The sequence below is a fragment of the Chiloscyllium plagiosum genome, unplaced genomic scaffold (genome assembly GCF_037043375.1).
Source record: "Chiloscyllium plagiosum isolate Xiang-an unplaced genomic scaffold, Cpla_swu_hap1 HiC_scaffold_24, whole genome shotgun sequence".
In the NCBI taxonomy this organism is placed as follows: Eukaryota; Metazoa; Chordata; class Chondrichthyes; order Orectolobiformes; family Hemiscylliidae; genus Chiloscyllium; species Chiloscyllium plagiosum.
In genome coordinates, this window is record NW_028270162.1 from 61,755,592 (window position 1) to 61,777,646 (window position 22,055).

General features: G+C 47.8%; 1 protein-coding gene across 4 annotated transcripts in view; it reads left to right on the plus strand.

Annotated features, from left to right (window-relative positions):
* smarcb1a (SWI/SNF related BAF chromatin remodeling complex subunit B1a) overlaps nucleotides 1-22,055 on the plus strand; it is a 38,346-nt gene that overhangs the window by 13,512 nt on the left and 2,779 nt on the right. For all 4 annotated transcript variants that reach the window (XM_043716184.2, XM_043716185.2, XM_088000256.1 and 1 more), the window contains exons 4-7: nucleotides 2,698-2,835; nucleotides 11,426-11,553; nucleotides 17,241-17,407; nucleotides 18,585-18,775. In XM_043716184.2, coding sequence (XP_043572119.1) covers nucleotides 2,698-2,835; nucleotides 11,426-11,553; nucleotides 17,241-17,407; nucleotides 18,585-18,775 — 624 coding nt within the window. The remainder of the gene's footprint in view (nucleotides 1-2,697; nucleotides 2,836-11,425; nucleotides 11,554-17,240; nucleotides 17,408-18,584; nucleotides 18,776-22,055) is intronic.

Sequence of the window (22,055 nt, forward strand, 5' to 3'; positions counted from 1 at the left end):
CTTCACCCCTCTTTTTGCGCACCCTTTTCCCTTCCCTCGCGCGCACCCTTCCCCCCCCTCGCGCGCACCCTTTCCCCCCCCTCGCGCGCACCCTTTCCCCCCCCTCGCGCGCACCCTTTCCCCCCCCTCGCGCGCACCCTTTCCCCCCCCTCGCGCGCACCCTTTCCCCCCCCTCGCGCGCACCCTTTCCCCCCCCCGCGCGCACCCTTCCCCCCCCTCGCGCGCACCCTTTCCCCCCCCCTCGCGCGCACCCTTTCCCCCCCCCTCGCGCGCACCCTTTCCCCCCCCCCTCGCGCGCACCCTTTCCCCCCCCCTCGCGCGCACCCTTTCCCCCCCCCTCGCGCGCACCCTTTCCCCCCCCCTCGCGCGCACCCTTTCCCCCCCCCTCGCGCGCACCCTTTCCCCCCCCCTCGCGCGCACCCTTTCCCCCCCCCTCGCGCGCACCCTTCCCCCCCCTCGCGCGCACCCTTTCCCCCCCCTCGCGCGCACCCTTTCCCCCCCCTCGCGCGCACCCTTTCCCCCCCCTCGCGCGCACCCTTTCCCCCCCCTCGCGCGCACCCTTTCCCCCCCCTCGCGCGCACCCTTTCCCCCCCCTCGCGCGCACCCTTTCCCCCCCCTCGCGCGCACCCTTTCCCCCCCCTCGCGCGCACCCTTTCCCCCCCCTCGCGCGCACCCTTTCCCCCCCCTCGCGCGCACCCTTTCCCCCCCCTCGCGCGCACCCTTTCCCCCCCCTCGCGCGCACCCTTTCCCCCCCCTCGCGCGCACCCTTTCCCCCCCCTCGCGCGCACCCTTTCCCCCCCCTCGCGCGCACCCTTTCCCCCCCCTCGCGCGCACCCTTTCCCCCCCCTCGAGCGCACCCTTTCCCCCCCCTCGCGCGCACCCTTTCCCCCCCCTCGCGCGCACCCTTTCCCCCCCCTCGCGCGCACCCTTTCCCCCCCCTCGCGCGCACCCTTTCCCCCCCCTCGCGCGCACCCTTCCCCCCCCTCGCGCGCACCCTTTCCCCCCCCTCGCGCGCACCCTTTCCCCCCCCTCGCGCGCACCCTTTCCCCCCCCTCGCGCGCACCCTTTCCCCCCCCTCGCGCGCACCCTTTCCCCCCCCTCGCGCGCACCCTTTCCCCCCCCTCGCGCGCACCCTTTCCCCCCCCTCGCGCGCACCCTTTCCCCCCCCTCGCGCGCACCCTTTCCCCCCCCTCGCGCGCACCCTTTCCCCCCCCTCGCGCGCACCCTTTCCCCCCCCTCGCGCGCACCCTTTCCCCCCCCTCGCGCGCACCCTTTCCCCCCCCTCGCGCGCACCCTTTCCCCCCCCTCGCGCGCACCCTTTCCCCCCCCTCGCGCGCACCCTTTCCCCCCCCTCGCGCGCACCCTTTCCCCCCCCTCGCGCGCACCCTTTCCCCCCCCTCGCGCGCACCCTTTCCCCTCCCTCGCGCGCACCCTTTCCCCCCCCTCGCGCGCACCCTTTCCCCCCCCTCGCGCGCACCCTTTCCCCCCCCCTCGCGCGCACCCTTTCTCCCCCCCCTCGCGCGCACCCTTTCTCCCCCCCCTCGCGCGCACCCTTTCCCCCCCCCTCGCGCGCACCCTTTCCCCCCCCCTCGCGCGTACCCTTTCCCCCCCCCTCGCGCGTACCCTTTCCCCCCCCCTCGCGCGTACCCTTTCCCCCCCCCTCGCGCGCACCCTTTCCCCCCCCCTCGCGCGCACCCTTCCCCCCCCTCGCGCGCACCCTTTCCCCCCCCTCGCGCGCACCCTTTCCCCCCCCTCGCGCGCACCCTTTCCCCCCCCCGCGCGCACCCTTTCCCCCCCCTCGCGCGCACCCTTTCCCCCCCCTCGCGCGCACCCTTTCCCCCCCCTCGCGCGCACCCTTTCCCCCCCCTCGCGCGCACCCTTTCCCCCCCCTCGCGCGCACCCTTTCCCCCCCCTCGCGCGCACCCTTTCCCCCCCCTCGCGCGCACCCTTTCCCCCCCCTCGCGCGCACCCTTTCCCCCCCCTCGCGCGCACCCTTTCCCCCCCCTCGCGCGCACCCTTTCCCCCCCCTCGCGCGCACCCTTTCCCCCCCCTCGCGCGCACCCTTCCCCCCCCCTCGCGCGCACCCTTCCCCCCCCCTCGCGCGCACCCTTCCCCCCCCTCGCGCGCACCCTTCCCCCCCCCTCGCGCGCACCCTTCCCCCCCCCTCGCGCGCAGGCTTTCCCCCCCCTCGCGCGCACCCTTCCCCCCCCTCACGCGCACCCTTCCCCCCCCCTCACGCGCACCCTTCCCCCCCCCTCGCGCGCACCCTTCCCCCCCCCCTCGCGCGCACCCTTCCCCCCCCCCTCGCGCGCACCCTTCCCCCCCCCCTCGCGCGCACCCTTCCCCCCCCTCGCGCGCACCCTTCCCCCCCCTCGCGCGCACCCTTCCCCCCCCTCGCGCGCACCCTTCCCCCCCCTCGCGCGCACCCTTCCCCCCCCCCTCGCGCGCACCCTTTTCCCCCCCTCGCGCGCACCCTTTTCCCCCCCTCGCGCGCACCCTTTCCCCCCCTCGCGCGCACCCTCTCTCTCCCTGTGCTCCCCCCTGCCCTCCGCGTGCCGCCTTGATTTGCCAAGCAGCCATATGTTATAATGAGGCACTGTGTATGAAACAGGCCGTTTGATATAAATTTGGAGGTGTGTCCATGGAGCTCTTCCAATGCAATCTCATGTGTGTCTATATTCCTTTGTTCCCATACAGAGAGCCCAAAGCGAAGCGCAATAGTCAGTGGGTGCCTACCCTGCCCAACAGCTCCCACCACCTGGATGCTGTGCCCTGTTCTACAACCATAAACCGCAACCGTATGAGCCGGGACAAGAAAAGGACATTCCCACTCTGGTAAGTGTTATTGAGGTTTACTGCCAAGTTTGTCGAGGGCTGAGAGCCTTTTCTCTCTATGACAATAGGTCAGTGTTGCTGGTCCTGGACTAGGCACCCAAAAGGTCCCCCATTTACATCCCCTCGTAGCGAACAATAAAACCAAATTCCTTAATCTGGTCAATTGCTGACATTGGGAAAATGAGAATGACATTTGAATTGATTAAATTCAACCATAATAATTCAGAGAAGGAAGCCTGCTTACTTTGCCCTGTCTAACAGATAATAGTGCCAAAAAATAGTGACTTTAAAAAAAATTGATTTATAATGATCCTATTGTTAAATCTGCCTTGTGGGGGGAAAATAATCTTTACAGGAATCCCTGGGGAATTTTTGCTCTGGACCCACTCGCTTCTTGAGAGTCCCTGCTTATCGGAAGGGCGGGGGGTGGTGGGGATCATCTGTAGTGTTTATTGTTATCTATCTGTGTTGGTGCCTGGTTGTTAACTGTGGTGCCATTGGTAACAAGGGCATACTACTGCGACTGTCATGGAAATTTGTTCTTTCACACATACTCAGCTAGCTCCTGTGGGATTGAAGGTGGCTCATTTCCACTCCTCAGTGGGTTCTGGGGCAGCCGACAAATCCAATGTGCAATATGCTGCCTCTGTCGCGCTCAAGTCAGGTGGTGTTTGAAGGATTGGGTAGATGGAATATTTGGAGATTTGTGTGTTCCTTGAGTGCTTCAGCTTCACCTCTGCCTGATAAAGGCTCTTGGTGTTCGATGCCTTCCTGAATATTTATCTTCCATTTTGGGCGGTCACAAGCCAGGATTTTCCATGAGACTTCAGGGATGTTTGACCTCTCTGAAGAAGTTTTATGGTCACTCCTAAAGGGTTTCTGCTGCCCACCTGGGAGTTTCATGCCTTGACTGAGTCCCAGTTAGAATATTTGCTTTGTGAGTCCAGTGTCTGGCATCTCCACAACTCTGCTGTCCAACAGAGCTGGTGTCAAGCCATTAGCACCTTGATGCTGGGCATGTTGACTTCCTGGAAGACCCTGCTGTTTGACCACTTGTGTGAAGTGCAGATTTGAAGCATTTTGCAAATGCATTGCCTGTGGTACTGCAGTGCAGCTTGGCAATGCCTACAAGCAGTTGTTGAAGTTCCTGAAACAGGAGCAGGATCACTGCTGCCAATAAATCACCAGCTGAGTCTCAGGTGTGTGATCCTGATACTCGAGTAATGTCTTCCTCAATCAGCTGAAGGCTAGTAAAGATAGTGATGAATTTTGTCACAACAACTGAAAGAACTGCAGATGCTAGAAATCAGAAACAAAAATCGAAATTGCTGGAAAAGCTCAGCAGGGCTGGCAACATCTGTGGGGAGAAATCCCAGTTAATGTTTTGGGTTGTGTGACCTTCAGAACTGATGGTAGCTGGAAAAATATAGGTTTATATGCGGAGAATAGGGTGAGGAGAGGGGGGAAGGCATAAACGGTAGGTAAGGATAGAGCCCAAAGAGAGAAGAGCAGACAAAGGAGTAGGTAACAGTCTGGCTAGGAGGATGAGTATCTGTTAGTGGGGATTGTTAGTGGCTAACATTGGGTGGTGATTACAATGCCTAGTTGTGGGGGTTGGGGTAAGGGCATGGGTGAGTTATTGAACTTGATATTGAATCCAGAGGCTGCAGGGTCCCCAGGCAGAAAATGAAGTGCTATTCTTCCAGCTTGTGCTAAATTTTGCAGGAGCGCTGCAACAAGCCTGAGACACACATGTTGACCAGGGAACAGGGTGGTGTGTTGAAGTAGCAGGCTACTTGTTGTTCAGGGTCTTTTTGCGAACAGAATACATGTGCTCTGCACAGCAATCACCCAGACTATGGTTTGTTTCCCCAGTGTAGAGGAGATCACATTGTGAGCAGCAAACGCAGTAGACCCGATTGTGTGAAGTGCAGATAAAGCGCTGCTTCACCTGGAAGGTGTGTTAGGGCCCTTGGATACTGAGGAGGGCGGAAGTAAATGGGCAGGTGTTACACCTTCTGCAGTTGCAGCCGAAGGTGGCGTGGAGGTGTTGGGGGAGGTACTGGGATTGAAAGAAGAGTGAACCAGGATATCCTGGAGGCTGGCAAGGGAGGAGAGGGGAATTCGTGTCTCAAGGTGGTTAATGATCCTCTGGATGTAGATGCTGATGGGATGGTAGGAAAGGACAAAGGGGAAGAGTGGGGGCGAGGGCTGAAGTGTGGGAGATGTGTCAGGCCTGGCTGAGAGCCCTGTCAACAGCAGTGCTGGGGAACCCTTGATTGAGAAAGAAGGTGGATATCCTGGCTCCCTTGTCGAAGTTGACATCATCGGAACAAATGCGACAGAGATGGAGGAAGTGTGAAAACCGAGAGTCTTTACAGGAAGCAGTGTGTGAGGATATATAGTCCAGGTAATTGTGGGAACTGATCAATAGATCTAGAACATGATGCATATTTTGCAGGATCTCTCTGCTAATCTTAATTGATAATGAAGGAGGAATGCTGTGGGAGTTGATTGGAAGAGTACCTTGGTTTTCTGAGTGTTTTGTAGAAATCTTGCCTCATGGGTTTTGGAGAACAACTTGAGGACCTGGAGCTTAGTTTCTGAGTGAGTGAATGCACAGGATTGGACAGGGGTATTTAGCAGGCAGGACATTGATTGAACAGCTGAGGACCAGAGGACAGTAATTTAAGGTTATTGACAATAGAAGCAAGAAGATGATGAGGAAAATCTTTTAACACAGTGAATGGTTAAAATCTGGAGCACATTGCCTGAGACTGTGGTAGATACAGGGTCAATACACATTTGAAAGAGAATTAGATCCTTATCTGAAGAAAGATTTACAGGACAACGAGGAAAAGGTGAAGGAATGGCCCTGGATGAATTACTCAACACAGAGATGATTCATGGACCTAATGACTTTTTACTGTGCAAAAGCATTTTTTGATTATGTTGACTTCTGTATACTGAAGATCATTGATTGAAGCTGGAGTGACTTTGGTTTTTAGATCGAAGGTAGTTTAGATTGATCAGTTTTACATTTAAATGTTTCTCCATGCTTGTGGGTAGTGTGGCAGTGAACTGCAGTGTTGCAGGGAGAAAATATGAAAGATTATGGAACATAATGTGGGAAAATGAGAGGGTTTGCACTTTGGCAGGAGGAATAGAGGAGCTGAAAATTATTTAAGAAGAGAAAGACTGCAGAAAGCTAAGGATTTGGGAATCCTCATCCATGAATCACAAGCTAGCATGCAAGTTAAGGTAGTAGGACAAATGGAATGTTAGCCTTTATTTCACAGGAAATGGAGTATAAAAGAAGTAAAGCTTTGCTAAAACTTACAAGCTTCTAGTCAGGCCACAGCTGGAATACTGTGAACAGTTTGGGCCCCTTAGCTAAGGCAAACAGTGGAAGAAGTCCAGGGAAGGTTCACTTAGCTGAAAAGAGGAGGGACTGTGTAATGAGGAAAGATTTACTCATTGGAATATAGAAGAATGGGAGACTACCTTATTGAAACACACAAGGTTCTTAGGATTATGGACAGAATAGATGCAAAAATGTGGTTTTCCCTCAGTGGGTGAGTCTACGACCAGAAGGCATAATCTCAAAATAAAGACAGATGAGGAGGAATTTCTTCTCCGAGGGTAGTGAATTGTTTACCACAGAGAGCTCTCGAGCTGGGTCATGAAGTATATTCAGTGCTGAGGAAGACTGGGAATCAAGAGTTACAAGGAAAAGGCCGAAAAGTGGAGTTGAGGATTATCATATCGATCATGCTCTCATTGAATGGTGGAGCAGCCTTGGTGGCCTATATCTGCTCCTATGCCTTAAGGTCTTATGGGCTGAAGGGTTGAAATAATGACAAGCTCATTTAATTCAGGCTGCTTTGGTATAGATCACAGCTTGTGTGCCATCATGGATACAAGTATACGTGGTTTCTTCAGTGCTGTTAAGATTATCTATTGCCCAACCACTCAAAGACTTGGCTGAATGTGAGCTCAGAGTGAAAATTGTGAAGGACAGCAAGGCAGTCAGTACTTGCTGGAGAATATTGTCAAAAACCCCTCAACCAAAACTGTTTGTAATTGCAGAGGAGTCTCCCTGATGTCTGTTGCAGCGAAGGTGACTGTGAGGATCATCAGTCACTTCCTCCTCGTGGCTAAAGAGCTCATTCTAGAGACTCATGGGATATCCTTCTCAAATTTGGGCTGTCCTCAGAAATTTGTCACCATTCTTCATTTATTGAAAGAAACAGAAATAGAACATCTAGCCCTGCTATTTATTTTGTCATTTAGTGAGATCCTGGTTGAAGTGTGAGCCAGTTCCATATGTCTACCTTTTGCCTCTTGTAAATTAATCTCAGATTTAATTGATGTTTGATCAATTAATCATTTACCATTTGCAGCAGAGTGTTCCAAACCGCAAGAAGAGCTGGTTACTCTGTAATTTCACTCCCAGCAGGACTAGCTGTACTGTTTTGGGTTGGTTTTCTTATGCCTGTGTTCTGATGAGGGCAAGACGAAGCTTCAATTTTGTTTCTTTTCAGAAATGTTTAAGTTCTACACTGACGAGCATTAAAACAAAATACAGGCAATTCTTGGGCTCTCAATTCATGTGGCTACGGGTTTTCAGGAACTCTAAGTAGTAGGGGCTGAGCAGTCTCTCCTGTGGCAATTGAAAGTGACGTGAAACTGACTAAGTGCCAGAGCTGAGGACAGAAATGGGAAAGTTATAATATTAGATTATAGAGATGCTCTGTTATAACTGTTCTTGGGGATGGGGGGGAAACAGAAACCATTAAATAACAACATTGTTATCACTAAGTTCAGTATAGACAATAGTGATAAAAGTGAAAAAGATCCTTTCCTCAGTATCTTCATTCTCCACACTAATTAAATTAGCAGACAGAACTGAGGGGAATTGTCACCATGGATTTCTTTGAGGTTAGGTTCCTAATAACTGTCTCCAAACTGGGGAATTGTATCATGTTATGTGTCCAATTTGCACCTCTTCCTTGCCTTCAAGTGATCCAACATGAAAAACACATGGCAGATTAATTCCAACTTGAAAACCACCAGGAAAATTCAAAACAGGGTGGAAAATTGGGGTAGAATCACCTCCATGTATAGGATGGACAGAATTGATGAGGAGCTACACCATGAAGGTATGAAAGAAAGAGAATTTCTTGGGGTCAGGGAAGGGGACTGGAGACTGCGCAGTGGGAGGCAACAAGCTTTTCTGATGGTGGGGATGGGGGATTAGAAAGAGAATATGGTGGGGGAGGGAGAAGGATGCCATGGGGGTGGGGTAGAATGAATATGGTGGGAATAGGCTGGGAACTGAGATACTGTGGAGGCTATGGTGCTGAGGCTGCAAGAGAGGGTTTGTTGCGGAAGAGAATTGTATGTTTGCAGGGAGGGGCAGTGGCTGCTGGTGAGGAGGAGGAGGAGGAGGAGGAGGGGAAGGGTGGAAGGTTGCATTGATGTGGAGAAAGGGGAAGACTATGGGGGAGGGAGGAAAAGGTAATGAGGCTGTGAGGGCGTGGTGGCAGAGGGTAAAGGGCGAGAGAATGGAGTGATGGGTGTGGACGACCGAACGTTGAGAGGCAAAGGGGGAAGAGAATGAGGAGACTTTGAGGTGGTAATGTAGAGGCTGAGGGGAGGCAGCAGTGGTTGCAATGTGGACGTCACAATCTAGGAGGCAGGAAGGAGAGAGCTGAGGGAAAAGGAATAGATTGAACCTGATAATGAAGGAAATCTTGGAATCACAAAGATAATGAATTTCTTACAAATGACTGTGGAATCTTTAGCTTTTGATCTCCTGGAAATATATGGTTTATCTAATAGAAAAAACTGCTGAGTGCTTCTATTGTGGTGAAGACTGTCAGTTTTTAAGTTTAAATCTGAGATTGAGATCATAAATATAGTTAATTTCTTTTAGTTTAGATTCCCTACAGTGTGGAAACAGGCCCTTGGTCAACCAGTCCACACTGACCCTCCGAAAAGTAACCCACCCAGACCCATTTCCCTCTGACTAATGCACCTACCACTACGGGCAATTTAGCATGGCCAATTCACCTGACCTACACATCTGGAGGAAACCGGAGTACCCAGAGGAAATCCATGCTGGCACGGGGAGAATGTGCAAACTCCACACAGTTGTGCCCTGAACTCCTTTCCTTCGTTTCTAGTAACTATGGGCCGGTGAGTCTCACTTCTGTTGTGGGCAAAGTCTTAGAGAGAATTGTAAGGGATAGGATTTATGCACATCTGGATAGGAATAATGTGATCAAGGATAGTCAGCATGGTTTTGTGAAGGGCAGGTCGTGCCTCACAAACCTTATTGAATTCTTTGAAAAGGTGACGAAGGAGGTTGATGAGGGGAAAGCGGTAGATGTGGTATATATGGATTTTAGTAAGGCGTTTGATAAGATTCCCCATGGTAGGCTACTGCAGAAAATATGGAGATATGGCATTGAGGGTGAGTTGGAGGTTTGGATTAGGAATTGGCTGGATGGAAGAAGACAGAGGGTAGTAGTTGATGGCAAAGTTTCTTCATGGAGTGCCGTCACCAGCGGTGTTCCGCAAGGATCTGTTTTGGGACCATTGCTGTTTGTCATTTTTATAAATGACCTGGAAGAGGGGTTAGAAGGTTGGGTGAGCAAGTTTGCGGATGATACGAAAGTCGGAGGAGTTGTTGACAGTGAGGAAGGATGTGGCAGGTTACAGCAGGATATAGAGAAGCTGCAGAGCTGGGCAGAAAGGTGGCAAATGGAATTCAATGTAGCTAAGTGTGAGGTGATTCACTTTGGGAAGAATAACAAAAAGATGGGGTACTGGGCTAATGGTCGGATACTTGGTAGTGTGGATGAGCAGAGGGATCTTGGTGTCCATGTACACAGATCTCTGAAAGTTGCCACCCAGGTAAATAGTGCGGTGAGGAAGGCATATGGCGTACTGGCTTTTATTGGTAGAGGAATTGAGTTCCGGAGTCCTGAGGTCATGATGCAGTTGTATAAGACTCTGGTGCGGCCGCATCTGGAATATTGTGTGCAGTTTTGGTCGCCATACTATAGGAAGGATGTGGAGGCACTGGAACGGGTGCAGAGGAGGTTTACCAGGATGTTGCCTGGTATGAAAGGAAGATCGTATGAGGAAAGACTGAGACACTTGGGGCTGTTTTCATTAGAGAAAAGAAGGTTTAGGGGTGACTTGATTGAGGTGTACAAGATGATTAGGGGGTTAGATAGGGTTGACAGTGTGAACCTTTTCCCGCGTATGGAGTCGGGTATTACAAGGGGGCATAGCTTTAAATTAAGGGGGGGTAGATATAGGACTGAAGTTAGGGGTAGGTTCTTCACTCAGCGAGTCGTAAGTTCATGGAATGCCCTGCCAGTAGCAGTGGTGGACTCTCCCTCTTTATGGGCATTTAAGCGGGCATTGGATAGGTATATGGAGGATAGTGGGTTAGTATAGGTTAGGTGGGCTTGGATCGGCGCAACATCGAGGGCCAAAGGGCCTGTACTGCGCTGTATTCTTCTATGTTCTATGTTTTTGCTTTCTCTACCTTTGTTGTCAAATCAGCACTATGTATGGCTGTTTCACCAAAATCCATGCTGATGTTGATTGTACTCCCAACCATCCCTTTCTCCATAAGTATTGTACTGTGTTCCATTCTCTCAGTTTCTCTATCTCTGTTGCACCTCTATTCTCAATTACATTTCCATGTTAGCACTTCAGTGGGTCATCCTTTTTCCTCAATTGAGGACTCCTCTTCACAGTGATTGACAGGGTTCATAACTGTGTCCAACTCTCAGTTCTGGGAAAGCAGGAAAAGGTTGAGAAGTGAACAAAATAAGGTTCCCTGTTTATCACCTTTCACCCCATTGGCCTAGATCACTGTCTTCAACTTCAACCCCCTCCAGAGTGATGTCCAACACATCTTCCCCTCCTAGCATTCTGTTATCTAAAAAGTGAGATAACAGAATTTTACATGAATTCATGCAGTTTTTGAGCAAAGTACAATGTAACTCTGCAAGTACAAATTCACCCCCACTTATCTCACTTTTTAGATTAGAATCAATCTAAACATCATGGCATAGACAGAGAACACAGGGGGCTAACACCTTCAACATATTGTCTAGCTAACATCAATTGTTACAACTAACCTGAGAATGCAACTTTTTAAAAAAAGGTTTTGTGATTTACACTTGAAAGAAGTGAAACTATCGTGGTATTCGAACAGATGAAAGACTCAACAATCAAGGTATTTTTCAATGTATAATTTCAGTTACATTACACTGTAAATTTTTGCTATAAATTCTGTGCCTTAGAATTGTGCCCTCCACAATCACCAAATGAAGGAGCGGGGCTCCGAAAGCTAGTGTGCGTCCAATTAAACCTGTTGGACTATAACCTGGTGTTGTGTGATTTTTAACTTTGAATTAGTTTCACTTTCTTTAGCAGTGGCCTGTGTTCTTAAAGTTTTACATAATAACTGAACATTGAGAGGTTCACAGATCTGCAACGGAAGATAGATGTTGGTGTGTATTAATGAGACCATTTCTTCACTCTCTACATCTTTCTCCTTCAGCTTTGATGACCATGACCCAGCAGTAATCCATGAAAATGCATCTCAGGCAGAGGTGCTGGTTCCTATTCGCCTTGACATGGAGATAGACGGACAGAAGCTGAGGGATGCTTTCACGTGGAACATGAATGGTGAGTAGAAGTAATGGAAATACCTCCCCATTGCTATGACCCATAGAATGCATCTGGGCCATTCTGCTTCAGGCTTTTGAGCCAGTAGATAGGCTTCCTTCAGTTCACTAGCATAAACTGTGATATGAACAGAGGAAGTGTCCAGACAAGGAAGAGGCCATGGTAAACAGTGACAACCTACTGGGCAGGCCTAGAATAATCGAATGACCCTGTACAGGGGCTTCAAGCAATTGTAACTGTACTAACTCTGTCCAGTTAATCTCACATCCTACCCCTGCAAATATTTCCTTCAGGTTATCTGATTCCACTGTCCTTCCAGACAGTTCATTCTAGGTATTTGTTACACATAGCTTTTTAACAAAAATATCCTTCTCTTCAACTGTTGGAACCCTTTGAGGTTCCTCAAATTAGTCCATTCTGAGAGTAGAACCTGAAAATAAAAAGGGGACATTATGTACTGAGATAGGTAGATGAAGTGCAAGATCTGGGCCTGCAAATGCATAGGTCCCTAAAGGTAGCAGTGCAAATAGATAGGATTGTATAGACATCATATGGAATGCTATCCTTCATTGGCAGATGTACAGAATACAGTTCCAATAAATACACCAAAGTAGGGATATAACGATGAAACTATATAAGACGCTGGTGAGACCACAACTGGAATATTGTGTGCAATTCTGGATACCACCTTACTGGACAGGCATATTGGCTCTGGAGAGAGTGCAGAGAAGATTTTCTACAATGTTGCCAGGGCTGGAGAATTGTAACTACATGGAGAGATAGCCTCGGAACAGAAAAGGCTGAGAGGTGACATGATTGAGGTACACAAAATCATGATGGGTAGTGATACAGTAAGCAGGAGGAACCTGGCAAAGAATTCAAAAAGCAGACGTCGTAAATGCACGCTAAATGGCAGAAAGATTAAAGGGGACATGAGGAAAAACTATTTTGTGCAGAGAATTGTAAGTCTAGAATTCACTGCCCAAGTTGGTGATGGAAGTAGAGACCTTAAACTTTTTTGAAAGTACCTGGATCTGCACTTAAGTACTGCAGGTTGCAGAGGTATGGGCTGTGTACAGAAAAATGGGACTAAAAGGTTATCTGGGTGTCTCTGGCCCCCTTCTGTACTGTATCAGTTCTTTGGTTCTATCCTGCCTCCAATAAGAAGGCCAAGACTGCACACACTACTCCAGATCTGGTCTGTATAATTGCAGGAAAACATCCCTATTCCTGTGCTTGAATTCTGTCCCCATGAAGATTAACAAACCATTTGCCACCTTCCCCACCTCCTGTACTTGCATACTTCCTTTCAGTGACATGGGTGCAACAACACCTAGATCCCATTGCATCTACCTTTTTCCAAATCTGTCATCATTCAGACAATGTGCCGCCTTGATTTTGCTTCCAAAGTGGATTGTCTGCCCTGTATCTATATTATACTTCATACATTTGCCCACTCACTCATCTTGTCCAAATCATAATGAAGCATCTCTGCATTCTCCTTTCAGTTCTTTCTCCCACCTAACCATGTCGTCTGGATATCCAAACTTGGATATTAGATTAGATTACATTACAGTGTGGAAACAGGCCCTTCGGCCCAACAAGTCCACACCCACCCGCCGAAGCGCAACCCACCCATACCCCTACATTTACCCCTTACCTAACACTACGGGCAATTTAGCATGGTCAATTCACCTGACCTGCACATCTTTGGATTGTGGGAGGAAACCGGAGCACCCGGAGGAAACCCACGCAGACACGGGGAGAACGTGCAAACTCCACACAGTCAGTCGCCTGAGGCGGGAATTGAACCCGGGTCTCGGGCGCTGTGAGGCAGCAGTGCTAACCACTGTGCCACCGTGCCGCCTTGATTTCTAAATTATCAATATATATATTGTGAATAGCTATGGTCCAAGCAGTGATCCCTGTGGTGCCCCACTAGCCACGGCCTGTCACTTGGAAAAAGACCTTTGTTTCTCTACTTTCTTTCCTCTCTGCCAGCCAGTGCTGTCTCCGTGACAGTACGTTATTCCCCATGTACTTCGATTTTACATGCTAATCTCTTATGTGGGACCTTATCAAAAGCCTTCCAAAATCCTGAGTCAACTACATGACTGGCACCCCCTTCTGAACTCTTCTAGTTACGTCCTCAATGAATTGTAGTAGATTTATCAAGCGTGATTTACCTCTCCTAAATCCGTGCTGTCTGATCCTGTCAAGTGCTGTGCTCTTAAATCTTTATGATGGACTCTAGCTTTTTTCCCTATTAATCAGTGTATAAATCCCTGTTTTCTCACTATCTGCTTTTCAAAAAAGTGGAATTATGTCAGCTACTCTCCAGTCCAGGTGGCAAAGCAGGTCGATAGAGTGGTCAAGAAGGCATACGGCATGTTTTCCTTCATCAGACAGGGTGTTGAGTACAAGCATTGGCAGGTCATGTTACAGTTGTATAGGACTTTGGTTGGGCCACATTTAGAATACTGAGTACAGTTCTAGTCGATACATTACCAAAAGGATGTGGATGCTTTGGAGATGGTGCAGAGGAGGTTCACCAGGATGTTGCCTGGTATGGGGGATGCTAGCTAAGAAGAGAAGTTGAGTAGATTAGAATTATTTTCATTAGAAAGACGGAGATTGAGGGGGCCCTGATTGAGGCCTACAAAATTATGAGAGGTGGATAGCAAGAAGCTTTCTCCCAGAGTGGGGGACTCGATTACTAGGGGTCATGAATTCAAGGTGAGAGGGGAAAGGTTTAAGAGAGATATGCGTGGAAAGTTCTTTGCGCAGAGGATTGTGGGTGCTTGGATCACTTTGCCAACGGAGAAGGTAGAGACGGGCACGATAGCGTCATTTAAGATGTATCGAGACAGATACATGATTGGGCAGGGAGCAGAGGGATACAGCCCCTTAGAGAATAGTCATAGAGATGTACAGCATGGAAACAGACCCTTCATTCCATCTTGTCCATGCCGACCAGATATCCCAACCCAATCTAGTCCCACCTGCCAGCACCCGGCCCATATCCCCCAAACCCTTCCTATTCATATACCCATCCAAATGCCTCTTAAATGTTGCAATTATACCAGCCTCCGCCACATCCTCTGGCAGCTCATTCTCTGCATGAAAAAGCTGCCCCTTAGGTCTCTTTTATATCTATCCCCTTTCACCCTAAACCTATGCCTTATAGTTCTGGATTCCCCGACCCCAGGGAAAAGACTTTGTCTATTTATCCCCTCATAATTTTGTAAACCTCTATAAGGTCACCCCTCAGCCTCCAACGCTCCAGGTAAAACAGCCCCAGTCTGCTTCAGCCTCTCCATATAGCTGAAATCCTCCAACCCTGGCAACATCCTTGTAAATCTTTTCTGAACCCTTTCAAATTTCACAACATCTTTCCGATAGGAAGGAGACCAGAATTGCAAGCAATATTCCAGCAGTGGCCTAACCAATGTCCTGTACAGCCGCAACATGACCTCCCAGCTCCTGTACTCAATACTCTGACCAATAAAGGAAAGCATACCAAACGCCTCCTTCACTATCCTATCTACCTGCGATTCCACTTTCAAGGAGCTTTGAACCTGCACTCCAAGGTTTCTTTGTTCAGCAACACTCCCTAGGACCTTACCATTAAGTGTATAAGTCCTGCTAAGATTTGCTTTCCCAAAATGCAGCACCTCGCATTTATCTGAATTAAACTCCAAGTTTAGATAAAGGATCTGGATTGGTGCAGGCTTGGAGGGCTGAAGAACCTATTCTTGTGCTGTAACTTTTTGTTTTTTTGTTCTAACATCAGTGGAAACTATTGGAAGCAATTATGAGACAGGATTAATCAAGGAGAGTCAACAGTGCTTTGTCAGGAGAAGACCATGCCTAACAAATTTGATTGAATTTTCCAAGGAGGTGACAAGGTGTGGAGATGAGTGCAACGTAGTTGATATAGTTAAAATGGAATTTAGTGAGGCTTTTAATAAAGTCTCGCATGGCAGACTAGTTAAGAAACTAAGACCCCATGGCAGCCAAGGCAATTTGATGATTAATGGCTAGAAGCAGAGGGTGATAATCAAAGGATTTTTTGGGACTGGAAGCCTTTGCCCAGTGATGTACCACAAGGTTTGGTGCTGGGTCTCTTACTATTTATAGTGTACATTAATAGGAGAAATGATCAGCAAGTTCGTGGAGCGGTCAGATGGGCTGAATGGTGGCAAATGGAACTTAATCCTGAAAAGTATGAAGTGATACATTTTGGGAGAACCAACAAGACAAGGGAGTACACATTGAATGATAGGACTTTAAGAAGTAGAGAGATTTAGAGGGACCTTTTGGGTGCATATCCATAGATCCTTGACGGTTGCAGGACAGGTAGATAGGTGGTTAAGAAGGCATATGGGATATTTGCCATTATTAGTCAAGGCATTAAAGACAAGAGCAAGGAAATTATGATGAAGCTGTATATTACATTAGTTAGGCCACAGCTGACGTACTGTGTGCCGTTCTGATCATAACATTATAGGCAGGATGCGATTGCACCGGAGAGGGTGCAAAAGACATTCACTATGACTCTACTTGCATTGGAGTGATTGAACTATGAGGATAGAATAGATAGGCTGGGTTTGATTGCCTTAGAGCAGAGAAGACTGAGATGCAAACTCTGTTTTGAGGTGTACAATGTTATGAGAGGCATAAATAGCTAGTGTGAGAGAAACTTTTCTCGTTAATAGAGGGATCACCGTTTTGAGGATCAGGAAGTTAAGGGTATTTTGAGGAAAATAATTTTCACCCAGAGAGTAATGGGTATCTAGAACTCACTGCCTGAAAGGATGGTGGAGCCAGAAACCCTCTCACATTTTAAGACCCATTTAGGTGAACATTTGAAACACCATAGCATACAAAGCAATGTGCCAAGTGCTGGAAATGGGGGTTAGAATAATACATGTTTGTTGACTGGTGCAGGACACTAATAACCAAACAAAGGGATGTTACATAATCTTGTGTAGGGAAAGAAATTCAAGGATTCAGACAAAATCTGCTGGCAGGGGGCTAGGAAGTTGAGAACCAAATTATTGTTGAATCCAATAATCGTTTTAAACACCTTCAGTCTCCCAATCGCAAACTACATTAATGCAACCTATCCTCAAAATGTGACCTCTAAGCCTTGGCAGCTTTTAAGTCACTCTCGTGTCTCATTAAATTATAGAATCTTTACAGTGTGGAAGCAGGCCATTTGGCCCTTCAAGACCACCCCAACCATCTGAAGAGCATCCTACCTAGAACCAACCCCCTACCCTATCCCTGTAATCCTGCACTTACCATGGCTAAGCCACCTAACCTACACATCCCAGGACATTGTGGGCAATTCAGACTAGCTGATCCACCTAACCTACACATCTTTGGACTGTGGGAAGAAACCCACACAGACATGGGGAGATTGTGCAATCAAAATGATGTTATCAACAGCATTACTATTTGCTTATATGTGTGGAATGAGACTTAAACCAGGACCTTCTGACAAGAGTTACCCACTGGACTACATCGGGCATCTTAATAACTCCAACTGTGTCCAAGTACATGTGCTGGAGCATCAGTGGAGCTAAGTGAGTTATTATTCAAGTCTTCAGATTAGTGCTGTGTCTGCTGTAATTGAGCATTGCTTTTCCTGTTCACAATTAGTTTCTCACCAATCTTTGCAGAAAAGTTGATGACACCAGAGATGTTTGCAGAGATTTTGTGTGATGACCTCGATTTGAATCCTTTGACCTTTGTCCCTGCCATTGCATCAGCGATACGCCAACAGATTGACTCCTACCCAACAGACAGTATTCTAGAGGATCAGTCTGATCAGAGAGTCATCATTAAGGTGAGTTCTGCACAGTGTGAGATGTTCTACTCAGGCCCAGTGCTGTTGGATAAAAGAGTGGAGTAAATCTAGGTAAATTTATGCCCTCATTTTCTTACCACCTGCTGTAAAATCTGGTAGAACTTGAGATTAGGCTCAAGTGTGATAGAACTCCCTTACGTCAAACAGACTGCTGCCACTGACAGTCATGGTTTGGAATGAGATACCACAAGGAGCAGCAATTGATGTTGTTGTGAAACTGTGATATTTATTTTCATTTCGGCTGACGTCTGGTGAAAGGGCCAACTCAGCTTTGTTTCAGAAAAAAACAAAGAAATGTAGATGCTGGAAAACAGAAATTGCTAGGAAAACTGAGCAGGACTGGTAGCATCTGTGGCAAGAAAGCAGAAAATACCACCTTGACCAGTTTTGCAGAAGAGTCCTGGACCTGAAATGCTAACTCAGTTTCTTTCTCCATAGATGCAGCCAGACCTGCTGAGTTTTCTCAGCCATTTCTGTTTTTGTTGCAACTCTGTTTCAGTCATGGACCTAATGGATTTTATGTCAGGTGATCTTCCCCTCCCAACACAGCCCCAAATGCTCATGACCGACTCCTCAATTACCCTAGCCTAGCTGGAAGCGCTGGTGATCAGTGGTGCTCAACTGGCTCTGTGCCGATTGTTGGCATGATAGTTAGCTCCAGTTGAGTTTGAGTCAGCACACTGATACGGAAAATCTGCCGAAAATGATCATCTCACACAAGAGGAGCTTCAGTGCAAATAATATTGCTGAAACTCTTAAGGCTTGGTCTGATAAGAAATTGACTTCTCCTGTTCTCACTGGATCTGTCAAAACAATATAACACCCCACTGAGACCTCCCATAATGAGCACATAAACCAGTTGCAATACTGAGAACAAGAAGATCCCAGGTTTTGTCTCCAGGTCTCTGCTGAACTTGCTGATCCTGGGCACCAACTGGAGTCTGGTTACTAGAGTAATGACCATCCCTTGTGGATATCATGAGAGGCACAAGTCTGACCCAGAGCAGGGAGCCTGGCTGAGTTTGAAAAGCTGCACTCTCAGTGGAAGTGCTCTGGCTCCTTCCTGCACTCGGCCTGTCTCTGTCTCTCTCTCTGTTGATTATTTATATAGTCGGGCTGTGTGAACCTTGGCACTAATGGAAGATTGTTTGTGCAGCTGAACATCCATGTGGGAAACATCTCGCTGGTCGATCAGTTTGAGTGGGACATGTCTGAGAGGGAGAACTCTCCTGAGAAATTTGCTCTGAAGCTGTGTTCCGAGTTGGGTCTTGGAGGGGAGTTTGTTACCACCATCGCTTACAGTATCCGGGGTCAGCTTAGCTGGCATCAGCGCACATACGCCTTCAGGTAGGCCTTCTGTCATTTGGCAAAGGTCAGAAGATGGCATGTTTTAATTGTCTTTAAAACTTACTGACTAGTTTTTAATGACTTGTGAACATGATCCCTCTGCCTTCACAATTCTCCTCACTGTCTCAAAAATTATTTCAATCTCTTTCTTGCATCCAAAGTGGATGATGTCACACATGAAAGTATTGAAATCCATCGGTCACAGTTTTGGCCACTCATTTAATTTACTAATAGCTCTTTGCATCTTTCTGTTCCCATTTATCTTACTTCATTGATAAGCTTGGATATACAGCGTTTCATTCCTTCATTTAGTAAATTAATATACAGACCCTAGTACGGAATCCTGATGGACATGACAGGTGATGTCCTGCTAATGCCAATTCGTTCCTTTTAACTTAATTCCCTGCCCATGTCAGTAGATTGCCTCCCTCACTGTTCCCATGCTTAGGGAGTCACCGTCTCTTTCCTGTTTGCACTGTGCTCTGGCTGGGTTTGAGGGGCTGAATGGACTACCCTGCTCCTATTTCTTGGTTGGTTTCTGTCTGTTAACCAATCTGAATCCAGTGTTCCCTGCAGTTCCATGAACCTGACATTTGTGAAACATCTTGTCAAATGCTGTTTGAAAATCCATATGAGATCCATTGGTCCTCTCATTATCTCCCCCGCTGGTTACAATCTCAGAAAACTTCAGTAGGTTTGTAAAAAAAAAATGCTGTTCCATTCATACGTTCTTCCTAACTCTACAACATATGATTTTTCTCCCTCTTTTTCTTGAATAACTAGGTTGAATTTAATTCCTGTCAATCCATTGGGACTGCTCTTAACATTTGGAAATCCTATAAGATCATTCTTTGGAGCCATGCTGTATAAGACCTTTAAGTTAGACTTTTTCCAGAAGCATTCTCATGAAGTGTTGGATCCCAGCCTATGTTATTGCCGGACAAGTCAGATCCCGACAGGAACCTGGCTCGATAAATCATGTTATTGTTTTAACAAAAATGTTTCAGCAAGAGACCAAAGCATAAAGTGTTATAGATGTTGCTTCAACAGTAAAACAAAAGTTTATTCACCAAATAAATGAAGACACAATAAACCAAAGTATCTACTTCTAACTCAATTTCAAAGATTTTTAAACACATGGTAACAATATAACCTCATTAATTTCAAAAGAGAATCAACAGGTCTTGTATAGTATCCAAAACCTTGGTATAGTATCGAAAATCTCTTACAGTACTCACACCAGGGTCCTTGTTTCTTAATACCTTGGCAGATTGAGATTGCTTGTTACTTTAAGTTATAAACTGGGACTGCAGACAGCATCTTCCTGGAGTTATAATACATTGATGCTTGAACACACTCAACTTTCTGTAAACTCTTTGGAGCTTTATCCCAACGTTTCTGGTCTTGGACTAACTCTTTACTACAAAATAATCTAGCTTCACTAGAGCCTTCTCCCCTCAAGAGCATCAGTCTATGCAGCCATCTTCATGCATGGACTTCAAAAGTCTTCTCAAAAGTCAAAATATAGAAAGCAATTTTTAAAATCCTCTCTAAGCAATTGATGTTTCCTTTAGTTTATTTAAAAAAAAACTTCCTTGGACAAGCTTGACTATCTTGTTCAGGTGTAAAATCTGCCAGCGTCCACACAAACACGTGATTTTGCAAGGAATAGAGGGCATCATAGAACATAGAACAATACAGCACAGAACAGGCCCTTCGGCCCACGATGTTGTGCCGAACATTTGTCCTAGCTTAAGCACCCATCCATGTACTTATCCAATTGCCGCTTAAAGGTCTCCAATGATTCTGACTCTGCCACTCCCACAGGCAGCACATTCCATGCCCCCACCACTCTCTGGGTAAAGAACCTACCCCTGACATCCCCCCCTATACCTTCCACCCGTCACCTTAAATTTATGTCCCCTTGTAACACTCTGTTGTACCTGGGGAAAAAAGTTTCTGACTGTCTACTCTATCTATTCCTCTGATCATCTTATAAACCTCTATCAAGTCACCCCTCATCCTTTGCCGTTCCAATGAGAAAAGGCCTAGCACTCTCAACCTATCCTCTGACGACCTATTCGCCATTCCAGGCAACCTCCTGGTAAATCTTCTCTGCACCCTCTCCAAAGCTTCCACATCTTTCCTAAAGTGAGGCGACCAGAACTGCACACAGTACTCCAAATGTGGCCTAACCAAGGTCCTGTACAGCTGCAACATCACCTCACGACTCTTGAATTCAATCCCTCTGCTAATGAACGCTAATACACCATAGGCCTTCTTACAAGCTCTATACACCTGAGTGGCAACTTTCAAAGATCTATGAACATGGACTCCAAGATCCCTCTGCTCCTCCACCTTACTAAGAACCCTACCGTTAACCCTGTATTCCACATTCTTATTTGTCCTTCCAAAATGGACAACCTCACACTTGACAGGGTTGAACTCCATCTGCCAGTCCTCAGCCCAGCTCTGCATCATATCTAAATCTCTTTGCAGCCGACAACAGCCCTCCTCACTATCCACAACTCCACCAATCTTCGTATCATCTGCAAATTTACTGACCCACCCTTCGACTCCCTCTTCCAAGTCATTAATAAAAATTACAAACAGCAGAGGACCCAGAACTGATCCCTGTGGAACTCCACTTGTAACTGAGCTCCAGGCTGAATATTTACCATCTACCACCACTCTCTGACTTCGACCGGTTAGCCAGTTTTCTATCCAATTGGCCAAATTTCCCACTATCCCATGCCTCCTGACTTTCCGCATGAGCCTACCATGGGGAACCTTATCAAATGCCTTACTAAAATCCATGTACACTACATCCACTGCTCTACCGTCATCCACATGCTTGGTCACCTCCTCAAAGAATTCAATAAGACTTGTAAGGCAAGACCTACCCTTCACAAATCCGTGCTGGCTGTCCCTAATCAAGCAGTGTCTTTCCAGATACTCATAAATCCTATCCCTCAGTACCCTTTCCATTACTTTGCCTACCACCGAAGTAAGACTAACTGGCCTGTAATTCCCGGGGTTATCCCTATTCCCTTTTTTGAACAGGGGCACAACATTCGCCACTCTCCAGTCCCCTGGTACCACCCCCGTTGACAGTGAAGACGAAAAGATCATTACCAACGGCTCTGCAATTTCCTCTCTTGCTTCCCACATAATCCTAGGATATATCCCGTCAGGCCCGGGGGACTTGTTTAAGGTTAAAGGGGAAAGAATAAAAGGGAACCTGAGGGACAATTTTTATACAGAAGGCCTTATGCACATG